Source organism: Blastocystis sp. subtype 4 (assembly GCF_000743755.1).
Source record: "Blastocystis sp. subtype 4 strain WR1 chromosome Unknown seqid_0238, whole genome shotgun sequence".
Lineage (NCBI taxonomy): Eukaryota > Bigyra > Opalinata > Blastocystidae > Blastocystis > Blastocystis sp. subtype 4.
This window is the reverse complement of record NW_014569309.1, coordinates 1-16502: the sequence shown is the minus strand read 5'-3', so window position 1 is coordinate 16502 and position 16502 is coordinate 1. Positions and strand designations below refer to the sequence as shown.

The following is a 16502-nucleotide window of genomic DNA, read 5'->3' as shown; positions in this document are numbered from 1 at the left end:
CCTTCACCAAAAGAGCAATGTAAATGTTGTCACTCTTAGGAGCCTCACGACTCTTGTGTCCGCATTTGCGACCTCCAGCAATCAAGTCAATACCCTAAACACTGGTCAGAAATCTTCCAATTGTTAGCACAAGATAGAAAAGCTCTAACTAAAACATACCATAGCAGTAAAAGAGTCCTTTCAAAAGAATTCTAGGAGAATAAAGACAGAATTGAAATGGATTGTTGCCCCATCATTGAGTGATCCGGGGGTTATTGTTCTGCTTCTCAATCCCTAATTTCCTTATAGAAAGGTATGGAATGTATGGTAGAATCCGTTTATTGATAAGAGGGAACTGGGACGATCATGGGTGTTGATGAATCGTTTTAGTACTATTTTTATGAATGTTTGAAGGCAACTTGAATCTCATAATGGAAACGAGTTGAGTTGGGAATGGATTGAACATGGGTTTTCCAAAGTATCTAGAGTTTTGTGATATTGAAGAGATCGATCTCAATGAAAAGACTGGAAATGGATCAAGAAAGGTGCTTGGGAAATGGATATACAATGTCATCCTACTCCGTTTAGTTGCATTTCTTACAAACAATTGTACATTAAAATTCTATAAACTGTTCATCATCTTCATAGAACTCTGTTTGTCCTTGGTTCCGAAGAAGTATTCCGCGTTTTAGCGTTGATACAACTCGTTCCTTGACTTCACCTGATAGAGAAGAGAGTAGGTCTAGAATGCCTTCAGCTACACTGTATGGGTTCTCATTGCCCAATCGTAAAATATCATTCTTCACTGCTTGTTTGCGAAGACTTGCAATCCGAATCTGGAGTGAATCCATTCGTTCTCGTTCCATCCAATGGAACACAGCTTCATCATTTTCCCAACGACACTCTTGATGGAATCGATGATGATTACTTTGAAGGAACCACTGTTCTAAGGTATTTGAGGCTTCTTCCTCAGAACAATTTGCTGCTTTCATTATTTCCTTTACCATCTGCATTTCCAATAAACGACGACGCAGTCGCCAATAGAAGAAGACTCGAGCTCGTTCGAGAGGTACCACAGAACGGATCACACCTACTGCTTTCATACGATCTGCTCGATCATGGAGATCTGCAAACACCTCAGCGACCTGCTGATAGGCTGTACTGAGTTCTTTTTCTCTTCGTTGCTGTCTTGCTTGCAGAGGTTCTTCACCCTGAGACTGTTCATCACATTGCTTGTCATCACTATCAGTACTCATGATCCTTTGCAACTCTCGATCATTTCGACGCATGGCAGCTTGCTTATCTCCAGCTCGGAACTTGATTGTGACCACTCCTGCAGGTTCCAACACACCTCCTCTTGCCAGAGGATCTGCATACATTTCCATCACTCTTGGATTGATGTGAGAATCCACAACCACGAAAGCACCTCCTCGTAATTCTGAATGAGGAGGAATATAAACGAATACTGGTTGCTTGAAAGCCACCAACTTATCGACAATATATGAACCGAACTTCAACACTTCATCAAACATATCATGAGCACCTCCACTGAATCCTCTCCAGTTCGCTATGATGAAGAGAGGTAATCCTTCTTGATTAATATCCTCAATTGCTTGAGCCGTTTTGAATGCACTATCAGGATACCACACACCACCCGCTTGTTGAGACACAGTCTCCTCTGATTGGGGGACTGCAGGATCTGCAGGGGTTACTGCTTCCACTGTTCGGTTCTCTGTTGCTACGACACCAACAGGAAATCCTCCAAGACGAGCACGACCTACAACTACTGTCTTTGCCCACTCACCCAGAACTTCCATAAAACTATCCTTATCAAAGAGGCCACTCTTCCACTCTCCTTGAGCATTTTCGTATCCACCTATCAGATGGCGTACATCATAAGCTACTCGTGTGGGCATGAAGGTAACAGGTCGATCAAGAGAATCAATAGCTGCTGACAGAGGCTGTGGCAACAGTTCCTCACGGTTCGTACGAGGTACGTACGAAAGCCATTGCATCATGGCTTCCACAGCTTCAATATCGTTCTGGACACGGATATGAGTTACACCATTAGGACACATAATTGCTGTTCCTCCTAACTGTTCATTGCTCGAATATACAGGACGACCCATCAGCTGGTTCAGTGCTTCATATCCGGTTAGGATAATTGGAGCTTGCTCTGTCTTCTGAATGGTTCGTTGACCTAACCGAACGAGATAGGCTCCAATACCCACAGATCTGCCAGTTACAACCGTCAAGGTTACAATATCCTTGTAGGCACGACTTGTCTCACCGGCAATCAATCCACTTCCAGCCAGATTCTCAACTCCCAAGTCACTCGCTTCACCAACAATGGTGTCAATTCGATAGACAGTCTCTCCATGTAGCTGGACAGGTGTTGCTACTACACTCTTCTGGATCTTCTTGTAGTCCGAATCAAGCAGATACAAATACTCAACACCACTATCAGGACAGTCATCACGGACCCATTTGACCCGGAATAGTGATTTCACCTCTTCAGCTAAACCAATCCGAGCACCACTATTTGCTGCAAAGAAGATTCGAGGAATGCCCAACTGTCTCGCACGACGGGACACAAGATCGAAGAAAGCGTCTTCTCTAGTACCAAACGAACCAGCCTTATGTGTGATATCATTGGCAATAACCACAATATCACGACCTTCCTTTGGATAGGTAGGAGTATACAATGTGATAATCCATGCAACCATTCCAATTCGATTCTTTCCTGGACCTCGAACCACTTCCTTGAGGGAATATGTACCAGGAGATCCATCTAACACCAACTCACGCGCTTTCATCAATGTATTCGGCATTACAACTGAGGATGCTTCGCTACTGCGTAGGAAGCGTTTCCAACGTTTCTGCAGCACGCGTTGAATCAGCTCCAAGAAGTCATAACAATACAATGTACCACTAGTCTTTTGTGCATATGCTCTTTCGCGTTCTAGTGGTTCCAGTACTGGGTAAGCCATGTTCACGCTATGCCCATCCCATTCTCCAGCTGCATCACTCACAGACTCGTTGATGGAAGTGAAGATCACAGTTCCTGTCAGATTGTCCTTTGTCTCTACATAGGTATCGATGCGTAGAGCGAGTCCAGTGGGATCCTGACCTACCATACGAACAGGAATTGGCTGGGAACCGTGAGTAAGAATCGGTAACAGTCGCATCTCAACGAGAGACACATGCAGTTGTTTAAGTCGCTGCACATATCGAATATAGAGAGAACGCATGATTTGCTCAATTAGATTTGGATCTACTTCTGCTGGAGGGAGGATATTCAAGAAGATATGGTTTCCACCAAACTTCTCTTCTTCTCCACGTAATCTAGCTTCTCCTAGTCCCATTTCCAAAGCATTTAATGCTTCGACAAGTGTTTTCTCTGCTGATGGATAAGTATTTGTGATGGAAGCTGTAGTGAGAGGATCAAATGTAGTACAGACAGCGCGTACAAAGAAGCGTTTACGACGTGGTAATGCCGCTCCTCGAACGACTGCTGCTTCCTTTGGAGTTGCCTCATACAAATGAATACTGCGATCAGGAAGAGGGACCAGACGAATGGAGAAGTTTCTGAGTCGATTCAGTTCCAGATGATAAGCCAGTGGTGGCTCGATATGGCGTACCAATGGATCCTCTTGGAAGTTCAAACGAGAACGGAATGTGAAGGATGTGGGCAACTCCCACCGTTTCTGAGGTCGACAGTCTACAGTGGACTGCGTAATGGTAACACGACTGATGGAAGCTATTCTTAGATACTCTCGTTCTGCACCTAGCAATTGTTCGTATATTTTGATCGCTCCATCTTTATCCACAGAGCCATCACTAATCACGATATGGACAGCATTCATCGGCCGTTCATCTGTAGAGGCAGCAAAGCTAGTCAACAGATCTCTAAAATGAGCGCGCAGATACTCGAGAGAGGGAGAAAAGAGAATGGCTCCTTCAGCCACTGTAAGAGAAGGTCCTTCTGGCGGAGGGGACCGAGGAGACATGAGAGGAGATGAATCCAAGGACGAGAACGATGCGGATGGTCGTATTCCAGTGGGCAACTCAGAGGATTCAGAAGAGAATTGGAAGAAGAAGGCAATGGCTTCTCGATCCCAGCGTCGAACGTTAAAGAGAACGTATGGTTTATAAATCTTCCGCAGATAGCATTCGAGGGCAATTCCACAGAGTGATGGATCATGTGATTCACGAAGCACTGCTAGAAGTGATGCGCGCACATCGTTGGCCTGATCGACTAGTTGCTTCAGAATCGTTTCATGGGCTTCTAGTGAGTTGGTGGTAGCTGCATCACGAAGAGCCTTCTGTACTTCTGCCAGTTCTTCCTCTTGAGATGGGAGTCGACGTTGTAGGAGCAACTGACGACACTCCAAAGCCACAGAAGCAGCAGAAACTGAACTAAGCAATGCTAGTTCCTGGAGAACTTGAGTAAAACGACCAGCCTCCTCGTGATGAGATGGGATCATGGACGATAGCAATCCTAACACTCGTATCAAGAGAGTGCTCTGACCCTTGCTTTGATTTCGACTGAAAGCACATTTCCATACTTGTTCACACTGACTTCGATCCGTGCTCTTTCTCATCAAATCACACTGACCATTTTCACATGTCATTTCATTGGCTTTGAAGCTGTCAAGAAGCTGGAAAAGACAGCTGATCGCAAAACTACTCAGACTGCCACTGTATTTTTGAACTACCTCGTACAGAGGAGCTGTTCGTTGTTGGAGATCTGTTCGATTCTTAGCCAACATTACATGTTGATTGAGGATCTGACGAATCGCTCTTGCAGGAAACTGATCGGGGAATTGATCACTTCCATGTTGTGTGAAGAGAACTCGCTCCAGATCTTGCTTCAGTGACTCTGGTAAGGAGGCTTCTACTGTAGACAACACATCCAGATATTCGTAGAAAGGCAACGAAGGATCCTTTACAGCCTCCAACAGAGCATCAAGACAGAAATCCACCTGATCTGGTGGGACCCAATAGCCAGCAATGAATGCCTGCAGACGCAACATACAACCACGTACCACATGATGAGGACGCTTCACACTGACATTTATTGTCACACTTAGTGCAGGAAGTGCAGTCTGGAACATTTCAGCTCGTCGGACTCTGGAGGAGTCATCAAGTTGGACATGACCCAATACATCTCCTGCTTGTACGACAGATCCAGCAGCACGATCAATTTGTATGAGGATGCCTGCTTCCGGTGCTACTAAGGGTAGATACATCTTCATTACTTCCATTTCAGCAAAAGCTTCTCCTTGTTCGATATGACTACCAACCTTCACAAGGTACCGAGCGAGTTTACCACTATTAGGAGACCGCAGTATTGTTGGATCATATTCCTGTGAGAACACACAGGTTACTCCATCTACGGAGAGACGTAGACCAGTGGCTGTATCTTGAAGATAGGCAACATGCGACTGTCCATCGGTATTGAGAAGGAAGCCACCGTCAGCCAGCTCGCGTACTTGGAGTTGAGCTGTTGATCCATTAGCACTTAGGGTAATCAGAGCATCACCGCTCAGATAGGCATCGAGACTGAACTTTGTATTCTCATAGATCAAATCTTCATGATGGCAAGTGCTCAATAGCTCGGCTGCAGGAACTTGGCCTCGACACAAGGCATCGATGTAACTCTTCTTGTTGGCTTTGAAACTGGTTATGGCCCGACAAGCTGCAGCAACCAGAACCACGAAACAAGCATCTGGTTTAGCAGTTTGTAGATTGCTGCGAATGAGTCCATCAAGCCAGTTTGTATTGATCTCATTTCGAATGTATCGGTCGTTCTGGATGAGTTGTAATAAATACTCAATTGTAGTCCGGATCTCGCCACGAATACTGAATTCACGGAGAGCTTGCACCATGTTCTTTCGAGCGATATCTCGTGTTGTGCCCCAGCTAAATAAATGGCCGAACTGCGAATCGGCAAATTCGTGGACACGACCAGAACCATCCACAGAGAAATATCCCCACACATTGGCTGTGCTTCGGAAGTTGAGTTCACGAATGGCTCCTGATGTCGGCTGAAAACCAGCATCTGGATTCTCTGCAGTGATACGACAGGCGATTACATGACCTTTAGCAACAACAGGTGGCTGAGAATCAAAATCGATGGGAGTAATCCCTTCTTCGGATTCATTATACAGTCGACGAATATCACTGATACAATAGAGAGGAATTCCCATGGCGACTTGAAGCTGGGCAGCAGGGAGATTGACATTGGTAATCATTTCGGTGACAGGGTGTTCGACTTGAAGACGTGGGTTCAGCTCAAGGAATGAATAGGTATTGTTCTCCATGTACAAGTACTCAACCGTTCCTGCATTCGTGTATCCAACCAGCTTGGCTAGTCTCACTGCAGCCAACTGCATATCACACCATACATCAGGAGAAGGACTAGTGGGAGGTCCTTCTTCGATGATCTTCTGGTGTCGACGTTGAACACTACAGTCTCGCCCACTCAAGGCAATCACATTTCCATACTCATCAGCAAGAAGCTGAACTTCGAGATGTCGGCAATGCTCTGCAAGACGCATAACAAAGATGGGAGATCCGGGTACTTCGGATTGAACAGCTCGAAAGGCAGCATCGAGTTGGTCCTCGCTTGTGAGGGTTCGGATGCCCTTCCCACCTCCTCCTTCGGATGCTTTGATCATGAGTGGAAAACCTAGTTTCTGACAGGCAAGACGCGCTTCATCAACCGAGTGAATGTTGACAGAATCATAGATGGAATCCGGAATAATGACACATCCTTGTTCATCGCGGAGAGATTCGACATCTACAGTAACATCACTTCCATTCCAAGGTAGTGTAGGCACATGAGCAGATTGAGCTATAAGGGTGGAATCGATCTTATCTCCTAGACTCTTCATCGGACCAGCTGAAGGACCTAAAAACAGAATCCCTTTGCGCGAAAGGCGTTCGGGGAGAGATGGATTCTCGGAAGCATGTCCCCATCCTGCCCAGACTGCATCGACACTTGCAGCTTCGGCAATTTCGAGGATTCGTGTGACATTGGCATAGTTGTTGTTGTTGGCACCTCCAGGAACTTCGAAATATTGGTCAGCCATTCGTATATATCTACATGTGACTAGTAATTTGGATGTAGGACTCGGCATTTGCTGCTAGATCTTCCGGAGTAGCCATAACAACAAAACTAATAATACGATCATTTTCAAAAGTTTCATAAGCCCATTTTCGAATAGATCGAATGGCTTTAACAGCAGCAATTCCATTATTGGCGATTAACAGTTTGTTGATGGCTTTCTTTCCCCTACGATTCAACTCAACATTCATATATATACTGTTTCGCCTTGACAAACTCCTCCATCGTCGAGTAGTTTGGATTGACAAGGGAGTCATCTGAAATACCCATTTTACAGCGAAATAAAAGACGGCGAAAGAAAATGGAAAAGAATATTGACAGATACCATAACCGCGAAGCGACGTGTCTTCCTCTTTGATCACGTCATTGAAACTGAAATGAGAATATTATTGGATGCACCATATTTTGAGAATCATGCATCCAATTGTTTTCTTCAGTCATCTTTCCTTGTTATTACGTCTGTAACGGATTTCTAGATTGTACAGAGTCTCCAACTTGATGAAAATTATGATAAAGTCATGTTCATATTATTTTTAGCCTCAACAAACAATTCTTATAAAATAGCCCTATAATCCTTCTGCATCCCCACCTGAATATCGTTATTCACATAGTGTTGAAAGGAATCAAAGGTCATTAAGTTCTCTCCTATTTCACACTTTCTTCGCTTTACACAGGGAACATCGTCTTCCCTATTATCCTCTTCTTCAGCGACATAAATCCGACTTTCATCACTCGATTCCTTTTCTTTTGACTCATCATCTACATCTTCCGACATCACTTCACTGTTCACTTCATCACTTGCAGACAAGACTCCATCTGATCGTTCTCCTTCACTCTGTTCCCCATTCTCCAAAGCATTCAACATCGCTTCTCCATCAGAAACCAGAGGCGACACAAGCACCGACAACTCGCTCTTCTCTAGCGATATCTCCCGACTCACTAACAGTTCCAATCGTCGTTCATAAGCTCGTTGCTTTAGTACAGCTGCCACACGGGCCATGTCACTACAGAAGAACTCATAGTCATTCCGACGCAATTGCTCTACTGATTCTCCACTCTCACGAGGAGAGCTCAGAAATAAGCTGCGTCGTGTCACGCCAAAAGGCAGTGCAAGTCTCGACACCAGTAACTGAGTGAGCTGGGTCTCCTGCATCTCTGCAATGTCTCGAACAGTCAGTTCTTTACGCGCGAGTAACTGTAGAGCAGGGAAGGGAATCGAGTCCTCAGGCTGGAGGAAACATGAGAAGCTACGAGGAAGATGCGACTTGAACCATGACTGAAGAGAGGTGAGAAGACGAGTCAGCGCCACCCAGTTAAGCTGGTTACACATACCCTTCACTAGCTTTAAATACAGCTCTGCATTCTCCCAGAACCTCTGCAATTCTCCTCGATCTGCTCCAAACCGTGTTATCACAGTCTGAAATCGGGTGGAATCTCCAGCAAGACCCAAATCTCGAAGGAGCAACGCACCATAAAAGCGACGATGAGCAAGACAACGTAATTCGGCTGGTGAAGGGTCGTAGAAGGGGTGTGGCGTAAATACTGGAGGTCTTCGTTGAGTACAATACACTACAAACTCCTCCTCGATATGAAGACGATGAGCGATATCTCGGTCAGAAGCTGAAAGAGATTGAAACAACTATCATTAAGAGATCTAGTGAAGTGGCTACCTTTTCAAATCTATTCCAGCTGAAGGCAGGAATAGAGAATGTGGGTGTGATGAAGTAGACAAGAAATAGAGTTGAATCTAAACACACACAATTCTGATGAGCATATAAATCACGAAACAATAACACACTCTCCTCTAGAGGCAAGCTACTACTACTGATGGCTCGCCCTAAGCGAGAAGCTCGGATGACTAGACATCCTTGATAATCATAACAGTGAATCACTTCACGACTCTGCAGATATCCAAGACACTGACATACATTGGCTCGTAATACTTCTTCAGAACACTGTCTGGCAATAAGTGAACAAGTCAGATACTCTCGTAATGATGTGTCATTGTGTACCAGATTCAGACTGATGACTTCGAGCAGCGGTCGTGCCAGACTACATTCCGACAGACCTAAGGCGGAATGCACAGGAGCCAATTGTTCATTCATCAACTGAACCACCTCATGCAACTTATCCCGACTTTCAAACACATAGACAACACCTTCGGTCTTTCTCCCTGCTCGACCTGCCATCTGGCGAAATTCGCCGGTTGTGAGAGGTGTAATTCCTAAGGATAATTAGGAGTCGAAAAAGAGCTACCGCTCCGAGCTCCATCCATGATCACAACATCAACAGGGAAGTCAACGCCAACAGCGAGTGTAGTTGTGGCTACGATCACCCGTAAGATTTTCTTGCGAACGGCATCTTCGAGACATTGTCGCTCATCCACAGTGAGACCTGCATGATGGTAACAGATTCCATACTGAACAGCATTGAGTAAGAGTGGATCAGAGGTATGAGCATGTCGTAACGTCTAGAGATTATTTCATGGAACAATGATCACATCACACACTCGGTCTCGTTTTGATTGTTCGTGTTCATCAGAAATTCCCAGAATTCCAGTGTGATCCGTATTCAAGGAATCACAACAGGTTAGCAATTCCTTCACGATCGAGACACATCCAGCCTTTGTAGGGACAAAGAGAATGATCTGCTTGTGATGATTTGCAAGAGAGTATGTGAGCAGTAGAAGTTGATTCTTGCGTGTGAGACGATCATAAGGAGAAGGAGCTTTGATAGTCACGAGAGATTGAAAGGATTGAAGCAGCGTCCCGAGATGATCGTATACATTACCATTGATCTACAAATAATAAGCATGATCAAAGTAGACAATGATGTATTCCAATAATCTGTTAGGTCTCTGTGTTGCAATGTACCATTGCGAATCTGTGTATTTTACGATATCGTTGATATTCGGGAGAGTTGCAGAAAGAACAATGATTTGGAGATCTAATTGCTGGGTAGTCTGAAGCATCAATAGCTTATTAAGCACCAATTCTAGGAGATAACCACGTTTGGAATCTCCAATCATATGTACTTCATCAATAATAACGGTTTTGTATTTGTGAATCGCTTTGGATTTGATGATGTGATTTAATATGCTGTTTGCCTTTTCGATTGTGCAAACAACCACATGTTCACGACGATGATTCCCTCCCTACGGATTATTTCATAGTAGTATCGCGACTTTGGTTCCATAGTAACAGCCAATTTTTATCTTCTCGCCGTTAACATGGATTCCTTTAAACATGGCATGAAGTTGGTTATACTTCTCCACAACTAAACTGACATATGGAAATATTAAAATAGCACGGTTCCTTGTAGGGTTGTGAAACAAACGACGAGCCATAAGGATTTCCGCAACCAGCGTCTTCCCTCCCGATGTAGGAGCTGAATATGTAACGTTCCGACCTTCCAATACACCATCCTTTAATAGACATCGACCTTGCCATTCATAGAGATGGGTAATGCCCTTTTGGGCATAGAACTGTACCATTGAAGGAGGCAGTCCAAAGTATGTAAGTGGGACATGATTTGCAGGAAAATCCGACACACTTTTCTTCGGAAGAAGCGGTTCTGAGGCCCGAGAGGACTTGAATGGGGGTCGCCACGAGTCCAGAGGTAGAGAAAAGAAGGTTTCTCGACACAGAAGTTCTTTGGCAAGCCAGACCTCACCATGATGGAGTTTCCGAGTTGGGTCCCGATAAGGAATCTACGAGTCAAAATAGATCCCTGGAACACGACTTGACTTTCGGGATGACCTGGAGGAAGGGTACCATTCTGGCGGGAACGGTTTTCATGTCCTCCACCTATTCATCAGATTAATGTCAAGATGATGAACTATCCTCATTCATAATAATCGTAGAAGCGCAGAGCACGTGTAAAAGAAAATGAGATCTCAACAAACAGAAAGCAACTATTCACTCTTCTCATGAAGTGCTGATTTCTTAGGCATTGGCATCAAAGTCAGCACCACACACGCAATAACCAAAAACAATGGATGTGAATAATCGAAATTACCCCACAATTGTTTTGTTCGTTTCACAGTATAACACATATGAGCACCTAACATGAACGTATTGGTCAAGAGACAACAGATCGTCCCTGCCAACAGATACGGCATTTCCAATACAGTTCCTTGCACTTGAGGCCACAATTTCTTCGTGGCAAGTCGATTGACATGAGTCATGAATGAAGCAAGAGTGAATCCAATGTAATATCCTGGATAGAAGCCATGCCAGAAGGCAGAGACCATGAATACATAGAACTGGTTGAAGTTGGATCGTTCGTAAATACACATCTGAAGCCATCGCTGGATGCGTCTGTTCCATACACGAGCTGTTGTTGAATAGTTGTTGGAGAACTCAAATTTGAGGATATCGACATTGCTAATACCCTTCCAACTCCCATTCTCTTCGCCAAATCCATTCAGAATACACATGCTCTCCCCCAGTTTCCACAGACCGTAATACCGGCCTCGCATTCCCATCATTACGAAGACAAACACAGCAAGACGGAGAGAGAGTGGATACCGATGTAGTGATGGGTCCAATAAGTCTTCCAGTGAACAGATGTAGTCTGTTGCCTGGAAAATAATCAATCCACATATACCGATAATAGCTGTCTTGATGACCTCTTTCCATCGGGAAACATTAGGAGTTGATTTCATCACATGCATGTACTCATTGTAGTAGATGGTAGGACCTCCTAACAAACCAGTAAAATGGAACATATAAGCATAATAATCGAAAAGAGACGGAATTGAATCCACGTATTCCTTCTGGCGTCGTTTATACACATGAGACATGCGATCATCCTTTAGAGCCCCTTCATCAACATTCTTCTAGTAGTAATTATCTGCAATAACCTATACGCGATCGACAGTGCCATCATAGACAGACCAAGCTAGCATTTGTACCTTAGCTATAATGATCATTTCAAATGTCGTAGGATCTAGACTATAGCTCATGTAGTCGGTTATCATGGAGTAAATGGACATGGCAGACAAATACAGCAAAGAATAGAAGAAAACCATCACTGGCTGTTTCTTTTGGTTCCAAAACTTCATAATGAGATAGCATGTTGTGACCGAAAGAAAGCAGTGAATCCAACTATGTTCACAATAATACCGAATTCATACCGAACAGCGAAGCAGAATTGAAGAAGTGCAACTCCGACAACAATCGAAAACATCTTTCGAACTCGCTCACTCCGAATGAACGTCTGTATCCATGCTAATGGAAAACTCATCAGAATTGCCAACGAAAGTCGTGCCTAGAACTCAAGAGAAAACGAAGATGTCACATAATCCTCTCTCACACCATTTTCTATACATATTCTAGTTACTACGTCATCTAGTCGGGGAAACCGGAACACAACCGTAAATGAAAACAACTACACGTGATTATCACCAAAACTTGTCTTACCTTTGTAAGAACATTTGATAAAATGAGAACTCTCTCTTTGAATGTCATATGCAATCAGTTCTCTTATCTGTACAACTAAACTATGTTATCCAATACAGTAGTCCCGCGGTTTTCCAACGTAATCTCCTGCTAACATCGATCTAAAACTGCTAGTTACTTGAGTTTTATCTAATGTTAAATGCAATTCGTGCAGTGTTGGTTGAATTGAAGAGATACCCAATACCAACTGTATGCATTTTGCAAGTATAAGTCTAGTTCAAGGAGTATCCATCCCATCTATGAATTATATGCCTGACTCCTAGAAGTACCATTCATACTTATATGTTTAATCATTCTGAAACAAACACAAGTCATCTACACTTTCATTCTTTCAACAAACAGAATCTGTTTATGAAAAGAATCTCAAATCGGTAGCTAGAGCATGTTGATGCGGTGTAGGAAGTGCATGGTAGAGTTCCAATTCAAAACAGCCATTGAGAATGAGTAAACGAATTCTATATTTTGGATCGTAAATGTTAGCAATGTGAATAATAGATTCATCTTCCAACTTGATACAAAACTCGCTTCGAGGTCGAATACACTTTATAAATCCAGGAACAAGGCACTGTTTCTTGAAGTCCCAAATACGTACTTCTTGCTTGATCCACCAAGGAGATGGTTTTGTACGAATCTTACGGAGAAGGAATCGATACTGTGACTTGGTCATCTCAAATTGGTCAGAATTCTCAGCAGCAAAGCACCCTTCACAGATCTGTCGGAGAGGCCGATCGATAGGTGTGAATTCCGTTGTGGAGACCTTTTCCTGCTCCAGATAATCATCCACATTCATATGTAATTGGATGTGTGTATTCCATTTCATGTTATGCTTCGCATGGAGATGACGAGACAAATTACAAGGACGAGGGAAAGAACGATCACATAATGGGCACACACAACATACTTCTGCAGGTGTGACGTCGTCATTATTGGACGGACGAGGACCGGCCTGTAAGCACCAAGGACAAACAAATGATGAGATAGTAGCCAGCTTGCGACTATCAATATTTACACATGAAGTGTGGAACCAGAGATCACAGACATCACATTGAATGAAGTGGCGCTGAGGGAATGCGGGCTGCAGACATTGACAATATAGTTCGCCTCTCACATACTGTTCAACACGCACTAGCAAGGAGTCCATCAGCAGTGAACACTCTTCTTCGGCATGTTTCCTCTCTCGTGTGACCATTCGATCCACTTTTGACACAAGTGCATTTACCATTCGTTGTATGTCCCTCACATATGCACTGATGTTACAGCGACGGCCGATCAGCACTGCCTCTACATAGGCATTCAATTGGGCCGTTCGCTCTTCCACATTTGTAAGACCACGGAGACATGGCAACTCCCAGGACTCATCGTCATCCATGGGACCTCGATAGCCATGAAGGAAACGACGATATACTTGGAATATCCTACCACAACAATAGCAATGCATGATGGGAGGGGGCAACTGCGAACGAAGGGGGTTACGTTTATGGCAGTACGAACAGAGAGCATGACCATAGCTACGACCAGCATATGGAGAGAGAGTAGGAGTATTCGAGACTGGCGGATAAGAAGAAGGCTTCTGTTTAGCCGCCGTATCTGAGAACACTGTCGAGTCCTGTTTCTTTTCATGTAGTTGGCAGAGAATTTGAACTGCATTCTCTAGCGATCCTTCGTTAGACTCGGCTTCTGGAGTCTGAGAGGAGAGATGCAATCGTTTGGCCTTGGGACCCGATTCAGAATCTAAAAAATAATGCTTGAGATTAGGTGACTCCGACTTCATAGCTACAAAAGGCGTCACAATGGGTCCAATCATTACAGGATAAGGTTGATACACCATAGGGACAACTTGAAGGGGTTCACAGGCGACACCCTGTTGAAGTGTTGTCGTGCTTTGATAGGCAAGAGGAACATAGGGTGTCACAAGAGTAGGAGGATAGTAAGAGGTGTTGATCTGTTTCCCTGAATCAGAAACAGGTTTAGTAGGATAAAAGTGCATTGCTGGATATGACATACTAGTACAGTTCACAGGGATTTGTCTATAAGCCATGTTGCCAACAATCACGGGATGTATCATGGGTTCCACAGCCAGTCTGGCTTGATGCATAATGGTTGGAACAGAAGGAGTAGAAGCGAATTTAAAATGACATGCTTGGTCTGGATTTTCTTTTAGGGAGGTAGGATTCGCGTTTAATTGAGATCCCAGTTGCAAAGAATTCTTCAGAGGTTGACCATTGCATTGTTCTGCCACTACACTATTACACATTATAGAAGAACCTGCGAGTGGAAGACGACAGAGGCTGCATAATCAACAATTGTTAGATCTGTGGATAACATTTAAATTAACAATGGTGTACAAAGAAAAAGCGCCAATCTTCCACGCTGACTGAGTCTGAAAATGGTAAAACAATCCCAGTATGTATCGCGGGAATTCCATTATTATCTGCGAACTTCAAAGGTCTTTGAATCCAGTGTCATGGGATTTTGATTCTATGTAAGAACTTTAGCGTCTGCGACCAAGTCTGTTTTGGGATAGAGTCGCTGTGTACTACAGTCTCACGAGTACTTTTAGTCTCGTTGAAATACTGATATTAGACGTTATGTATCACATCTATAGATCTCCAATAGTGAATAGTTAATCTGAGTAAACATACAAATCCCATCTTTGTTGAAAACCAAGCAATTCATATAAGATACTCCTTACAATGTGATCGAGACTAGGAACCTCCCATATCTCATCTGTTGGATTGGAGGAATCGGAATCTGTGATTTTATTCTTTACAGTATCTTTGACGTCGGAAACTATTTCACTTGCACTGGAAACAAAATCAGAAGCAATAGAAGCGACTTCAGAAGCTGTTGAGGCCAAGTCCGAAGAATTCGAGACTACTTCGCTTGCATTGGAAATGGCTTCACCAGCACTGGAAATAATATTGGATGCGCTAGAAACGATTTCTGTGGTACTCGATACCAAATCTTCCTTCACCTTGTGAATACTAGGGTCATCCAATTTGTTTCTCCACTGGACAACTTTTTCAGAGTCCGAAGTTGTCACTATCCTTCACATTAGTGCAAGCACACCTACAATAGTAGTAAAGGCCATAACCGCCAGCTCCACAAATCAAAAGGATCAGTAACTTTATCATAAGTGCCGTTCCTGCAGTCTTTTCGAGACGCTCCAAGCCAGCCCCATCAATACACGTAATTCCAATAGTTGTTGCTCGTGGAGTATATGTAGATGTGGTGACAAAGAGACCACGAGACTTTGGAATCCTGTGAAGTCGCAAGACTTCCTTGAACTTGGCAACCATTTCCAACTTCACTGGCTGTGAATAATTCTTACACTCCACATAATGTTTAATAGGCCAGCCATAAACAATATCAAACTCTGACCAATTACCGTTTCTGTCCTTTACACGCTGATTCTGTTTGATACACCAATGTCCACGTTTCTTTAACATTCGAGCAACTCTCTCCTCCAGTTCTTTCCCAGCATCATAGGTTGTTTTCACTCCCTGTTCGATAGGTTTGCTTGCTTTTGTCGTAGCCATCCATCGTCTTCCGATAACCAAGGAGCGAGAAAGAGAGAACATGATCGAGATAGAATTATGTATTTGAGATCCAAGTCTTCAACAGTATTGTTGCAGCCAAAGTAGAGTGATTGTTGTTAGACGATAGTTTCAATCAAAGGCAATGACTAAGGTGAATTTCAGCTCCAATCCCTCTAGAAGCACCAGTGATACATGCAACCTTTCCCTTCAGCAGAATCTGACTCATTTTATCAACAAACAATCCAAGTGTGACAAAACCCAGATTCCACTTAGGCAGAAGTCTTCTTGTTTTTGTAGTACTCACTAGCCTCAGCCAGTCTCTTAGCCTCCATACGCTTGATCAGATCAGCATGCTTCCAACCGAACTTGGCAGAAAGATCACCCAGAGTG

At 43.7% G+C, this 16502-nt stretch overlaps 5 protein-coding genes across 5 annotated transcripts; all 5 read right to left on the bottom strand.

Moving 5' to 3' along the window:
- Nucleotides 1-593: 593 nt before the first annotated feature.
- On the bottom strand, nt 594-7381 carry JH06_3561 (acetyl carboxylase; the record flags this gene model as incomplete). The annotated part of the gene is made up of 3 exons (XM_014670715.1): nt 594-7054; nt 7098-7279; nt 7311-7381. The coding sequence occupies 3 exons, from the start codon at nt 7379-7381 to the stop codon at nt 594-596; spliced, it is 6714 nt and encodes a 2237-aa protein (XP_014526201.1).
- A 283-nt stretch (nt 7382-7664) lies between these two features.
- JH06_3560 (DNA polymerase theta) lies at nt 7665-10139 on the bottom strand (the record flags this gene model as incomplete). Its single annotated transcript, XM_014670714.1, has 6 exons — nt 7665-8750; nt 8782-8858; nt 8937-9335; nt 9368-9581; nt 9621-9908; nt 9939-10139. The coding sequence occupies 6 exons, from the start codon at nt 10137-10139 to the stop codon at nt 7665-7667; spliced, it is 2265 nt and encodes a 754-aa protein (XP_014526200.1).
- An 885-nt stretch (nt 10140-11024) lies between these two features.
- On the bottom strand, nt 11025-12044 carry JH06_3559 (lysophospholipid acyltransferase; the record flags this gene model as incomplete). Its single annotated transcript, XM_014670713.1, has 2 exons — nt 11025-11951; nt 11982-12044. The coding sequence occupies 2 exons, from the start codon at nt 12042-12044 to the stop codon at nt 11025-11027; spliced, it is 990 nt and encodes a 329-aa protein (XP_014526199.1).
- An 878-nt stretch (nt 12045-12922) lies between these two features.
- Nucleotides 12923-14560, bottom strand: JH06_3558 (hypothetical protein; the record flags this gene model as incomplete). Its single annotated transcript, XM_014670712.1, is given in 2 exon segments — nt 12923-13977; nt 13993-14560. 2 exon segments carry the CDS (start codon nt 14558-14560, stop codon nt 12923-12925), a joined length of 1623 nt encoding a protein of 540 aa, XP_014526198.1.
- Nucleotides 14561-15596: 1036 nt separating this feature from the next.
- Nucleotides 15597-15872, bottom strand: JH06_3557 (thypothetical protein; the record flags this gene model as incomplete). Its single annotated transcript, XM_014670711.1, has 1 exon — nt 15597-15872. One exon carries the CDS (start codon nt 15870-15872, stop codon nt 15597-15599), a length of 276 nt encoding a protein of 91 aa, XP_014526197.1.
- Between the last annotated feature and the right edge of the window lie 630 nt (nt 15873-16502).